Source organism: Eleutherodactylus coqui, chromosome 8 (assembly GCF_035609145.1).
Source record: "Eleutherodactylus coqui strain aEleCoq1 chromosome 8, aEleCoq1.hap1, whole genome shotgun sequence".
NCBI lineage: Eukaryota > Metazoa > Chordata > Amphibia > Anura > Eleutherodactylidae > Eleutherodactylus > Eleutherodactylus coqui.
Genome location: NC_089844.1, coordinates 98824686 through 98839732, shown reverse-complemented (window position 1 = coordinate 98839732; position 15047 = coordinate 98824686). Strand labels below are relative to the sequence as shown.

The window sequence follows — 15047 nt, the reverse complement described above, 5'->3', positions numbered from 1 at the left end:
TATAATGCTTGGACAGATCAGTGGCCAAAGAAGACCCGGACCGCCAAAGGACATGATGGCTGATACTGTCAAAGCTGATACTCGCATGGATATCACACAATGGAAAGAAGCAGTGCAAAACCGAAAAACATAGAGGGAGCTCGCCTTTAGGGTCACCGAGGGTCGTGAACTAATAAACGGCTAACAACAATCAAAGATAAAGTATATAAATTGGGTATTGCCATAATTACGGTCATTTATACCATGCAGTAAATTCTACTAAAATGAAACCTCTACAACAATGAAAGAATTGATCTTCTGTTTTTTACCACCCCCTCAAAAAAATTATGTTGTGTTGCACTCTGCACAGTTTACGTATGTCCAATAATACAATGACATGTCAGTAAAACCTCAAATATCCTGTGGGGTGTGCTTTACAAAATAGGGCCACTTTTGGGGGTTCTAATGGGTATCAAATGCAATATGGTCGAAGAATAGTAGAAGACTGGCAGCATAAGCAGGATGCAATCAAATGTGAAGTTTATTCACCCATCATATTTAAGTAGTAGCGACTAGAGATGAGCGAGTATACTCGCTAAGGCACATTACTCGAGCGAGTAGTGCCTTAGCCGAGTATCTCCCCGCTCGTCTCTAAAGATTCGGGGACCACCGCGGCTGACAGGTGACTTGCGGTGGGGAGCAGGGGAGAGCGGGGGGAAAGAGGGAGAGAGAGATCTTCCCTCCACTCCTCCCCGCTCTGCCCCGCTGCTTCCCGCCCTCCGAATCTTTAGGCTGGAGCAGGGAGATACTCAGCTAAGGAACTACTCGCTCGAGTAATCTGCCTTAGCGAGTATACTCGCTCATCTCTAGTAACGACGTTTCGGCCATATGGCCTTCCTCATGCTCAAAATGCAATATGGTGTCTGAAAATTATTCTAGCAAAATCTGCAGTTACAATCACATGTGGGGCATTTCCATACTCAGGTGAATTTAAGTAGAAAACTACCTGATGGCTTTTTTTTCCAATTGCCCTCCATGAAAATGAAAAATATGGGCTAAACCTATGTATTACTGGAAACATTGCAATTTTTCATTTTCATGGCCCATTGTTAACTAAAATTCCCCAAACACTGGTGGGTTTAAAATGGGATGCATTTAGGAGAATGCCTGGAGAAAGTCCTATTAAAAATCCTGTGGAATATTTCTAAAAGCTGCAGAACTGGGGTAATAAATATTAAGAAACAGCCAGCACCCACATTGTATGGAGCAAGATCGACCACTGATCCCCCTCCATACAAACCCCAAACCTACATGATGTAAATGTACATCCTGGAGCGTTAAAGGGTTAATATTAATTCTATTGCTAACTGTGACTCTCATGACACAAATTATGTGATTTTGCATGACAGTTATAATTTAATGTCTGGTGCACCACAAAAAAATTGAAATAAAAACCCCCACAAGGTTTACAGCTGCAAGAAAAAGTTAATGACATCTTTACCTGGATTACGACATTAATTACTAATAAAATGTGGTCTGACTGTTATCTAAGTCACAATTAAAGACAAACACAATCTAACTAAATTTAAAGGCGTTCTGTCATTAAAAAAAAAATCAATACTTACCTATTCTACCCCATCAGTCTTCTTATCACGTCTTCTCCTCGCTGATCTTCTTCTGGCTCCTGCAGTCCCCCTGGTCACCTCACAGCAAGCCGGCCGGGTCCCCTTCTTCCTGTTATGGAGCGTCAGTTCTCGGCATTCTCCTTCCAACAGGTCAGTGTACGTTAGTAACATTCACTGCCTAGCAGGAAATGCCGAGCTATCACTGAGACTGCGCATGTGCATTGTCTCACTGCAAGTGTTCATTCGCTACTGTTGTTAGACAGCGCGCATGCACAGTCTTAAAAATAGCTCAGCACTCCCTGTTAGGCAATGAATGCGCTACGTCACTAGTGACGCAGCATACATTGACCTGCAGGAAGGAAACTGCCTGTGAATGGACGCTTCATGACAGGAAGAAGAAGATCCAGGGAGGATTACCTAAGTATTAATTTTTCTTTTCCCCTTTATGGCCCATTTACATGTAATGATTGTTGCTCAAAATGTGCTCAAATGACCTAAAGTGCGTGATAATCGTTATGCATAAATGCGAGCTATCATGCACTTTTTATTTGTCACTCAGTTTCACCTTGCATAAAAATTATTGCTCGTTTGCTCATTACTCGTTACGTCTGAACAATCCACGCTCAGTGTTTCATATAGGAAGTGAGAAATTATCAGCGATGATCTGCCTGTCTAAAATGAAAATCATCCCATGTAAAAGGGGCATAATAATTCACACATTTACAGACTGAGTGAACATACAGTGCGGGGAGAAAAAGGAAATGAGCCATTAAATATAATCACCAGTTAATCGGCTCCACCAAATGTTTCCTGTAGCTGCAAATACAATTTTGAGAAGGATTCTTGAAGCATTACTCCTTTCACAAGTGTTTCAGTTCATGAAATTTCTAGGATGCCTTCTTCAGGTCGGCCAAAACATCTCAATAGCGTTAATGTTAGGACTCTGACTTAGCCATTCCAAAATGCAAATCTTTTTAAAATCAAATTTACTTGCGTTATTTTCTCAGCGAATAGAATCTAAAAAATGTATCCTTTATTGTATTAATAAAATCATAGAAATGGGAAATATAAACAGACAAAAAAAATCACAGAAAACAGCCATATACTTACTGATATACTGATACAAAGGGGCAGGTATAAACACTACATACCAAACATGCAGACAGCCAAATTGCTAAATGGAGAAGCCACCACACATGTGCAAGGCACTGATGAACAGCCACTCATACACCTTCCTTATATTGAGGGGTGGCTGCTTAATATTATTCTTCCATAAAAAAAGTTTAATTAGCTAAATATTAATTTTTATTATTTTGACCTCCTGGCCATTTGATAATCCTTCCTGTCGCTATCATGACAGTTCGTTTAGCTAGATATCAATTTCTATCACTTTGATGAGAGTTTTTTTTATCAAATTGACCTTAGAAACGCGTTGAGCTTGAGAGTGTGAACAACAGATAGGGTGTTAGCTTATCCAGAAATAGCTATGACTCTAGCACCCACTTAAAGTTCTCTTATCAGCCCAGGGTCTTTGTAGTGCAGCTTCTACATTAGACTAGGGTTGGCACTTATGCAATTCGTCGCTGTGAACTACTAGTACACTATCACTGTGAAGTTGGTGCTGAAATCCACATCTAGGCACTGGCCCATATTCATATTTGACAAGTGATCTTGCCATCACACACTGCTGTGAACTATCAGTACTTTGTCATTGTGAGGATGGTGCTCTACACAGCACTTACATCTGGTGGCAATACTAATGACAACTCATGCAAAGTGCATGTGAGTTGTGACATACTAGAACAGTACTGGGTGGGAAGAGGGTTAATGCATGTGTATTCATTTCCATACAGGTACAAGAATAATATGAGCACATTTATTTGCCTGTACGGACTACTGTTCCAGCCCGACCGTAGGTTTCCTGACTCAAACTCAGAGCATCATAGTTTTACACTCAGCCACATTGGGCATGTAACTGTGCCTGTAATATGCCCATGTGAAACTTGCCTTGAAGGGATTCTGTCATTAGAAAACAAAAAGTCAATACTTACCTATTCCTTCCCTGTCGGTCTTCTTACCGCATCTTCTTCCCGCCGATCTTCTCCTGGCTTCTGCAGTCCCTGGGTCACATCACCTCTAGCCAGCTAGATCCTTTTCTTCTGGTGACGAAGCGTGCATTAGCTGCAGTCTGCAATGTACGCTACATCATTTCGTGTTCACAGCCTAGTAGGGAGTGCCGAGCTATTGCCAAGACTGCACATGTGCGCTGTCTCTCTGCAATAGTATAGAAACACTTGCGGCGAGAGAGTGCACATGTGCAGTCTCAGCAATAGATTGGCATTTGTGACTTAAAGGGGTTGTCTCGCGAAATCAAGTGGGGTTATACACTTCTGTATGGCCATATTAATGCACTTTGTAATATACATCGTGCATTAAATATGAGCCATACAGAAGTTATTCACTTACCTGCTCCGTTGCTAGCGTCCTCGTCTCCATGGTTCCGTCTAAATTCTCTGGCAGCTTGCTTTTTTAGACGCGCTTGCGCAGTCCGGTTTTCTCCTTTCAGCACGAGCCGCTTCAGTGTGCTCCCCGCTACAGCTCTTCTGCACATGCGCAGACGAGCTGTCACTGCTCGGGAGCGCGCTGGAGCGGCCATTCTGCACCATCCTCTGTTAGAGGAAGGTGCAGAGCCGCCCAGCTGTCCCGAGAAGCCGCCCAGCTGTCCCGCCGTCCTGCCGCCCAGGTAAGTGATGGGCCGGGGGGGCTGCCGCTGTGCCGGGGGGAGCTGCCGCTGTGCCGGGGGGGGGGCTACCGCTGTGATGGGGGGGCTGCCGCTGTGATGGGGGGGCTGTCGCTGTGATGGGGGGGCTGCCGCTGTGATGGGGGGGCTGTTGCTGTGATGGGGGGGCTGTCGCTGTGCCAGGGGGGCTGCCGCTGTGATGGGGGGGCTGTCGCTGTGCCGGGGGGGGGGGGCTGCCGCTGTGATGGGGGGGCTGTCGCGGTGATGGGGGGGCTGCCGCTGTGCCGGGGGGGCTGCCGCTGTGATGGGGGGGCTGTCACTGTGATGGGGGGGCTGTCACTGTGATGGGGGGGCTGTCGCTGTGATGGGGGGGCTGTCGCTGTGCCGGGGGGGCTGCCGCTGTGATGGGGGGGCTGCCGCTGTGATGGGGGGGCTGCCGCTGTGCCGGGGGGGGCTGCCGCTGTGATGGGGGGGCTGCCGCTGTGATGGGGGGGGCTGTCGCTGTGCCGGGGGGGCTGCCGCTGTGATGGGGGGGCTGTCGCTGTGCGGGGGGCTGCGCCGGTTACCTGCTGCCTGGCGGTGGGTGACTGTGCGCCGTGGTCGGCCGCGTTCAATCCAGGGGTCCGGTCGGCGGCTGCGGGGCGTCTGGTTGTCAGGGAGACACAGCTGGTAGCGTCTCGGGAGCGCGCACCTCGGGCTATAGCAAGCGACGGGAAAAGAGCCGGCGGCCATCTTGGGAAAATTTGTATAAGTTGCTGAAATGCTGGAACTGTAAGTACAAACCAGCTAGAAAAGTCATTTACAGGGGGGCTTAGTAATGTATGCTTAATTAGGGGGACTGGGCAAAAAAAAAAATTCACTGCTTCCTCGAGACAACCCCTTTAACCTTCACTGACCTGCCAAAGTAAAAATGCAGAAAAGGACGATCCATAACAAGAAGAAGAGGATCCAGATGACTAGCTGAGGTGAGGTGACCCAGCGGACTGGAGAAGATCAGCGAGGAGAAGATGCGGTAAGAAGACTGCCTGGGGAGGAGTAGATAAGTATTGACTTTTTTAAAAAAAATTTAAACTCCTTTAAGAGCAGGAGGAATAAGGAATTACTTTAAGACGTGATTGGCAGACAACTCTTTTACATTCTATTACCTGTGTTAATCATGCTATGACTAAGAATGTTTTGTTCAAGATACATAAGCGTGTTCATGTTTTCATACTGTGTTATATTTTGTTTGAAAAAATAGAAAGACAACAGTTATTGAAGAAGTTACTGGAAATTACAGTTTTCCTTTATGTGGACTTAACTTGCAAGTCAGCAAGGTTTTCTCTGCACTCTGAGGTAATAGACACGTGCTTGATGAGGTGGGAGACAATGTAGTCATCTGCAACTATTATACTTTGTTCTGTGTAGTTGGCTGCATTGAGCTTTTGAATTTCGGTGAAAACAAAAAAACTACAACAAAAAGTCACAGTAAACTGTTTAGTAAGTACAACAGCTATTCATTCTGATTAGTAGACACAAAATTCTATGTGTACCTCATGAATGACAGGAGGTATATAAGGGGTTTCACCAAACAGCTACTTAGCAGTTGAGTCATTGCGGTCAAACTGGTACTTCAAGAATCATGGGCAAGGTAAGAATATGCTGCTTTTTCTAGAACAAAATTTTTTAAGTCCTTTTTTATTTTAATGGGAAAAAAATAGTAAGAAAATGTCATTTTAAACAAAAACATGTAAACTTTATTGTGTTATGGTATGGGAAGTTCAAAAATGCATTTAATTTTATAATATAGAATTACTAAAACTGAAGATACATAAACTTTAACTAACTATATTGTTATATATTTGAACAATACCATGTTTTAGAAATACTGTGCCATATTTAAAAGATGTAGGAATTTATTTTTTGTAGTTATATTTGTACTATTATGCTTTTATTCATAGATTATCTTCTACGAGGACAGGAACTTCCAGGGTCGCTCCTATGAGTGTAACTCGGAATGCCCAGACTTGTCTTCATACTTTAGACACTGTAACTCCATCCGTGTAGAAAGTGGAAACTGGATCTTGTATGAACATCCCAACTACAGAGGACACCAGTACTTTCTTCATAGAGGAGAGTATCCTGACTTCCAGCAATGGATGGGTTACAATGACTCCATTAGGTCTTGTCGCATAAGTCCCCAGGTCAGTTGATAAACAATTTTTCATTAAAGCATGACCCTTGATGTATGCTGGGATATTTTTACTGAATCTCTATCACAGAGATCGTAAATACAGCTTCCTTTGAAATTAATGCACTGAAGTTATACCTCTAACATTATACAGAGGCATACAGAGGCATATAAACAGTATATTCAATATTACAGAAGTAATCTCCTGTAGCAGCATTACTTCTAAGGCTCAGTTCAGACCATGTTATCCCCTATTTTCCAGGGTTCCGTCTCAATCCTCGAAAATGGGATTGAGAAAGAATTCCAGGATGTAACCTTAGGTGATCATTATTAAAATTGAGACCAAGGAGGTCTCTGTTTTACAAGGTTGTCTGTTTGTTTCCAGCATTTGTGCTGGACAGAGTGGCTTAGTCTACTAAAAAAGATTAAATAAAAGTTAATTATTACTTTATTTTACAATGGGGGGGATAAGGAGTGGTTACAAGATGTCAAGAAAATTAGTGTTAACATAAGTATTGTTTATGTAATATAGGTGTGGTACTTTTCACTTAATGTTAAATAAACAAATATAAATAATTTTATTTTATTTGCCAGGCCCACAGTCTCTGGATATGGGTGGTCCCCAACAAAATAAATCTCAAGTCAAATAACCAAAACAATATTTTCCCACAACCCAATATTGTGCGAACTCAAAATGATGGGGAGGTGCTAAAAAGTCTAGAAACATAAAACTTAAGGTTTTGCAGTTTCCTTTTAGAAAGCTTAATTTCAGTATCTGGCTTAATGTAAATCCATTAAGATTTTTAGTTTCCATATTTAATAAATTACACAATATGGTCCAGTCCCGGTTGGCTCCATCGCCATTGCTATTAGGTGGCAGAAACGTATACAGGACTCTGCTCTCCTGAAAATGAAATTGTTAACAAAGGGTTGAAGGATTGGTCTGAAAAACACAAGGCCCTTCTGTCCTAGTTTAATAAACTTTACACTTTTCTTCTTTGCATGCTACAGAACTGTTATATATAAAGTTATGCAATGTTCTACAAAGTCAGATAGCAATCATATTATAATATACTATTGCATTTACAGCACCAAGGTTCATTCAGAATCAGGATCTATGAGAAAGAAGACTTCAGAGGACAGATGATGGAGTTCAATGAAGATTGCCCTCATGTCTATGAGAGATTCCGCTACAATGACATCCACTCTTGTCACGTTCATGAAGGATTCTGGATGTTCTATGATGAGCCCAACTACAGGGGACGTCAGTATTACCTGAGACCAGGAGAGTACAGGAGATTCAGCGATTGGGGAGCTACTTCTGCTAGGATTGGTTCCTTCAGACGGGTCCATCATATGTACTAACCTAACAAACAGTGGAACCAAACTATTGCATTATTTAAAGAGGATCTGTCATGTCAGCAGAGCTGGCTGCATAGCTTTGCGGTCATGGATCTACTAGCTCCAACAATGTCTGTCTTTTCTCTCTACTTCCTTTCATTCCTCATAGAGGCTCTCCTTGCTTTCAGTTCCCATAGCTATGAATGTGTCAAGTGGGAGGTCCATACTGCTCATTGTTAATGGGTTATATAAGACTTAATTGACCTTGAGCAGTTGGAACTGCCCGCCTGACACATTCACAGTTCTGGGAACTAAAACTAAGAAGAGTATTTTTAGAGGAATTGGGGGAAGTAGATAGAAAAGAAAGACATTGGAGTCAGGGCCATGGCTGCAAAGCTATGGAGCCAGCCATTCAGACATAATGACACAGCAGGTACTCTTTAAATCAGTAAATACACTGAAATGTTCTTGACTATGATTAATACAAAGCCCAAAATTGGTGCTTTTCAGCATACCTATAATTTACATTAAAATGAGAAAACATTTAAGGAGATTTACAAAGAGAAATGGAAAAAAGATCCTTTTGTTTATATTATAAACTTAAGAGCTTTTCTTTTAATAAATTTCTATCATTTATTGTTTGCTCATAATTGAATCTTGATGGATTATTGTATGTTTATCTCATCACTATTTCAAACAGAAAAATCTACTTTTAAATTTACACCTTTGCATATCTTTTGTGTGATGCCATCACAAATACAGAAATAGGGAAAAGAAGTTGGATATATCCTATGTATAATATTCACATTGTCTACTAGCATCCCCTCACTATGACTCTCATAGTGCCCCCACACTACAGTTTAACACGACTTAAACCGTCAGTGAAAAAACTATCGCTAAATCACTGGCTTCTCGTTGCGTGTAAACGCTATCGACTCACTGCTTCACGTAGAAGGTGAAGTGCTGAGTGAGAAGCCAGCGATGTCTTTCAGTCTAAACGCTCTGCATGAGCGTTGATGACCTTAGTGGTGACGTCGGCGCTCGGATAGTTGTTTAAAGGACTGTCCACCATTAAAGCTTTATGAATACTTTCCATGCCACAGTTTATGTCCCCTATTAATTGCTTCAAAATAGGTTTTATTGCCTTAGGGCTCCTTCGCACTGGCAAATGCGATATCGGGCCGTGAATCACATACGATATCGCCCTCACCACCTATGTAAATTCCTTCAATGCGAGGTGTTTTTACGTGGAAACAGCCTCACATCACTGCGGAAATGAAGGAATCCCCCACCACGGCTATAACAGCTGGGGAGATTGTGGAGTTCCCCCATTGTTTTCCATGGGGTCAACACTGCCTATTAACAACAATGGGCGATATCGCACAAAGTTAGGATGTGCTGCGATTATTTTTCCTGCATAGCATCGCAATGCGGTGCCATGCAGGAGAACATCGCTAATGTGAATGAACCCATTCAAAAGAATGGGTTTCATATTTGTGAAAGATTTGTGTCTTGCAACGCACAAATCTTGCATGATTTTCTCGCCAGTATGAAGGAGCCCTTAAGATAAGAAAGCAAGTCTTTTAATGGCCTAATATAAGATAAAGTGTTGCAGAAAGTTATCACAATTAAATTAAACTTTGCTGCATCTGTATGTCTGACATACTGCCCCCACAGTATGCCAGTCGCAAAACCCACATGCTGTGCCTACCATAGTGCCCCTTCAGACTTTCAGCCATACTTTCTCATATTGCCAGCTATAGTGCCCGATAAGGATGCCAGCCCCCTAGACTGAACTTACCAATATGAAGCAGTTTTTCGAAGCTGGAATAATCAGAAGTGGAACTAACAATCACATAAAAAAAAATTACAGTATTCCAAATATATTATGTATTGATATAATCATTGTAACTATAACCATGCTTATTATTAAAATACAGCACTAGAACCAAGCTCATAACATAAATACAGCACTAGAACCAAGCTCATAATATAAATACAGCACTAGTGTAAATCTTCCCATGGTGTATCAGGGAACCCTGGATGGTTTGATTATGAGGGGCCTGAGAAGGGCACAGGGTTCTTCGACTGGTTAGAAGCTCCAGGATTTACCTTGAAGGAGAAGCATTGCTATAAGTCCCTGCAACCACTGGTTACCTATCAGAATGTGCTAGGTCACAGCGGGTTAGGTTAGGACAGTAGATGAAGGCAGACAAAGCTGTTTGCTGATCCATTAGAACTTTTATTGTTTTAAACAGAACTAAGTAGTAACTAACTAACAGTCCCTTCAGATTGATAGCATGGCTGGTGCTGAACCTGGGGTCTATCATCTAGATCAGGGAGCCTGCTTTGAATGTAGTTTGGTTGCCACAAATCAAATCAGCTTCAAGACTCCTGCCATCTTTCTGGCGTGCAGTTCCTTCTTGTTGAGGTGGGGTATTGCGAAGCAGCATGCCACACGAATACCGTTAAAGTGCGTGCTCCCAAAGGAGGATGGCCAAAGGCTTGACACAATGTGTCTTTCCTGATGTAGGCTTTTCTCTGCCCTCCCTCTGGTTGCCTGGGCACTTCCAGGCTACTTATGGCCACGTAACTTCTCCTAGGGTAAAAAATAGCTGAACAGGAAAACATTTCTACATATGTCCACCAGATAGCAATATACATTCTTAGGGCAGCAGAAATGGTATATTACTGACATATTTCCAATACACATAACAATAAAAAACCAAAAAGAACAATATCCAGACATCAACAAATGGCGTAAGGAGCCTACCCCACTTTACACTAAAACCAAGCTCATGATGTAAAAACAGCACCAAGACTGAGCTCATTAGATAAATACAGCCACATACTAAACATCATAAACATGAAGTCAGAGCCAGAAACCAAGCAAATAACATAACTATAGATCCAGAACTTAGATGAATGAAGGGATATATTGCAAAGTAAGATTAGCCTCACCATAAAAGCAGACCTTCCAACTGTCCTGAATATGGTCAGAAAATACCAGTTTGAACTGGTATTGTGGCATCCCATGCGGTCTTCTGTTCGTCCCGGCTGCTCCTTCTTCCAGCATCCAGTATAATCCTTTTATCACAGTGGGAACTGCTAGTGCACATTGCCAGTGCCAGAAGACAAACTAGGCTCCTAGCTCCGCTACCCGACACTTTCTATGTGACGCAGGCGGTACAATGATGTCATTGCGTCACCTGCTTTGTTCCACAGAATGTCAGCTGTAAGAGAACAAAAAGCACTATAGGGGAGGCGAGTGAGTTTATTATTTTACTATGGGGGCATTATGGTTAAAGGGGGACTGTATGGCTACAAGTGGACATTATGGCTATAAGTTCCTACAGGAGAACAGTGCGGAGACTGTACGGCTATATATGCCTACCTAGGGGCATAATGGCTAGTACTACAGGGGGACAGTATCACTATATATTGCTACAAGGCCATTTCATACTACAGAGGAAATTTTTCTAAGCCCACACCGACCATTGCTCTCCCCCCTCCCTTCGTAGAGGTATTGTTCCATCTTCCTTATTAGCATATATTACCCAGAGGAGCATGCATGGCCTTTAAAGTCTCTTCACTCACCTCCTAGGTGTCTTCAAACACCTTCTGGGTGCTCTTCTTAAGGAGAGATGACACCCCTTCCGACCCACGCCACAGACCTCTCACTAGCTAATCCAGAAACCTACTAAACACTGATGACTGGCAAACACCCCAAAACGACTATCTATGTATGGTTTTCTGGCTTGGTTTCCTATTCCCAATCTTTGTTTTAAAGACTTGTTTAAAGAGTCGTACATTGATTTGAAGGAATGCTGCCATCCAATAGGTGGCGCTGCAGAGGTATTGTTCCATCTTCTTTATTTTCTCAATGGTGTGATACATGACAGGCTTTGCACTCCACCTTACCTGTCCCTTTTTCCTTCCCTGTAAAGTTGAGAGGTATGATCTAGGTTTGTATCATGTCAAATAACACCTTCCAGTATGACCTGAATAGAAGTAAAAAAATGCTGGTGTCATGAGTTGGTGGATATGGATCTGCCTAACCAATACAACAGAATGGGACGTAGAACCAGGGAGATCCAGTTCGATGCAGGCAACAAGACTTTACAACGATGAAAAATCCAGAGGTCAGGGCAGCTGATAGAAGAATGGACCAAAAACAAGCTGAGGTAAGGAATGGAGAAAGCAGAAGAGTCAAGTACAGCCAGAATCACAACCAGGAAGTCTAAGCAAATGAACAGCACCTGTAACTGATCCAGAAGACCTAAAGCTAATGGGGAAAGATGTCTGATATAGCCAGTGGTGCTCAGGGATTAAAGGGGGACAGATTAGTAGCATGCACTCTGACCCTTTAATATTTGGGTAGTGTGCACGCATGTGCCCTTTAGGCAGCAGTGAAAGACTTACAAGAAGTCAGAGCACTGCACCAGCCACAGACAGGTAATGCAGGATGCCAGCTGTGGATGCAAATCCTAACAGCTGGGAGTTATTATTTCGCAAGAATACTACCCCTCATCACTTTGCAGACCATATGAGTGACTACAGCACTGATCACACACTGTCAGAGACAAAATAAAGAATAATATTCAGTAATTCATAAGTGGTATCATTTCTGATTTGAGTCATTCTATTTTTCTTCCATCTTCATAGGTGACATATTGAAGCAATGGGCAGAATAACAACTTCTGTGCTCAGGTCTATTAATTAAATGTGGAAAAATCAAAAAGAAAAGGCTCAGGGTCCAGCAGGATCCCACTGTAATCAATACCAAAACTAATATATTTGCTAAAAACAACAACTCTTTTATATGTAATTAATAAAAGTTTACTTTTAAGGGGATCCACATGGCCTACATACTGCCACTCTGCGACAGTAAGGCGGCGCAAAACATACCACCAAATCCCCCATACAGCGTGCTTGATCAACCACGAGATCCCCACTTGTCATACAGAAGGGGCACAACAGCGAGACAGCCTCGCCAGTACTTGAGCCCCACTGCTGAGAATAATTCTTGCAACTCTTGGTTGCTTCCCCCCTGTGGAGACGGACGAGAACTTTATTGGAACGCATTACTTTGTTGCTACATTAACGTCCCGTTGAACCGAGAGGAGTCAAATTAATCCTATTAAAAATAATCATATCTAAATAGCAAAAACACTTGAGCAGTACCCGAGCTGTAAACACTGGCGTGGACACACCCAAGCTCCTGCGGCTAAAGAACACCACAGTGTTAAATCAGTAAGCGGTTTTACAAGCACTTGCATCCTTCTTAAGAAAGCTATTCTGGCATTAAAAGAAGCTCAACTCCCTAAACCATCCTATAGTCACCCCAATTCAAACAGATAATCAATCCACCAGGCTGCCTCCAGGCCGAGAGTATTACCCCAATCTATAAACCCTACTAGAATATGATCACTCAAAAATGCTATGCTCCCCTAGCATAGGTACATCATTAACAGGCAAAATGGGAAAAACCTCCCAAACTTTTCAAATGCGGAGAGCAGCAGGGATCAAAAGACACCAAGGAGACTCAAGGAAATCGAAAAAACAACTAAGAAATCTAGACAAGTTCCCTCTGATGAGGAAAATGAAATGTCTGCAGCATTATACCCAGATACAGAAAGTGACCTAGAAGATGACTCACAAATAACCAACAACACAGACCTAAAAGAATATATCAGAGCTTTACCAACAAAGGACAGTATTAAAGACCTTTTCAAGGAATTTACCTAGACAGTTGAAGAAGAAATCTTGGAGCTCATGGAGGATATTAAATATGTTTTTACCAAAGTTGGATCAGGAGGGGTTTCTTTTTCCCTTAAGGAGAGCACCCAAAAAGTGTGCGGAGACACCTAGGGGGTGAGTAGATCGGGCGATGGTTTCTTCCCAGGGAGAGCACCCAAAAGGGGTGTGGGGAGATCTAAAAGGTAGTAAGGAGACTTATAAGGCCATGCTAGCTCCTCTGGGTAATTTATGCAAATAAGGAAGATAAAAAATACCTCTGCAGAGCTTTTGAGTGCTCTCCTTGGGGAGTTACTATACAATACCCAACCCACTCACCCCCAAGGTGTCTCCTCACAGTTTTTGGGTGCTCTCCTTAAGCAGACATGATACTCCTCCTGATCCACATAATTGACCTCTAACAAACTAAACCAGAAGCCTGCTGTACACAGATGAGGGGCAATCACCCTGAAACAGCTGTATGTGCATGGTTTTCTGGCTTGGTATGCTATTCCCAATAATTATTAAGACTTGTTATAATGTCACTTTGAAGAAATGCTGCCTTCCAATAGGTGGCGCTGCAGAGGTATTTTTCCATCTTCCTTATTTACCAGAGTTAACACTCTTGAAGATTCCCGAGATAAAATAATTACCCATTCTGAGAAGGTGAAAGAAATCCCAATAGATAAACATAAGGAACTGCATCATCAAAAGTTACACTTTGATGACATGGAAAATTGCTCTAGGCACAACAACCACTGCAATCGGGGGATGACACAGTCTATTTCAGATAAAGAAATATCAATCACTCTATTTCAGATCTTCAATAGCTTTCTGAACAAAGATGAAAATATGGATTTTGGCTTGGAAAGAGCTTACACAGTATTTAGACCAAGATTGACAAGCACAGATAGACTAAGGTACATTCCCTGCTGCTTCCAGAGAGTCAAAGTAAAAGAAGAGATCCTCCATAAAGCCAGACTTGTGAAGAAGATTGAATACGATAACAAAGAAATATAGATCTATGAGAATTTCTCCAAGCTAACGTTGGATTTACGAAGACAACTTCAACCTCTCATGAGAATCCTGAGAGAAAAAAAATCTCATACAAGTGGCTTTTTCTATTCGGTCTCGCAATTTAAAATTACAATAGAACCTGGACTATTAGAACACATGAGGATTTACCCATGGTCCTGAGCAAATTAGATCTCTTACATATTCAAATTCCAGACTGGACAACCATAGAAGAATCTATACACCTACCTGCTCTTACAAAGCCAGAAAACTGGACTCAAGTACCTCTAAATAAACCAAAAAAAGTGAGAAGAGTGGAATCTGATTCAAAAAGAAGATACACAACAGAAAATCCCTAGGGACACTGATCATCCCACACCATCCTAACGAATTAACAAGATTGTTGAAGGCTTAAGCTATTTCCTCATTTGTGTTAATACAA

General features: G+C 42.3%; 1 protein-coding gene across 1 annotated transcript; it reads left to right on the top strand.

The window, feature by feature from the left end:
- Nucleotides 1–5938: 5938 nt before the first annotated feature.
- LOC136577543 (gamma-crystallin-3-like) lies at nt 5939–7967 on the top strand. Its single transcript, XM_066577458.1, has 3 exons — nt 5939–5974; nt 6285–6527; nt 7604–7967. Exons 1-3 carry the CDS (start codon nt 5966–5968, stop codon nt 7877–7879), a joined length of 528 nt encoding a protein of 175 aa, XP_066433555.1. The 5' UTR covers nt 5939–5965; the 3' UTR covers nt 7880–7967.
- The last annotated feature ends 7080 nt before the right edge of the window (nt 7968–15047 follow it).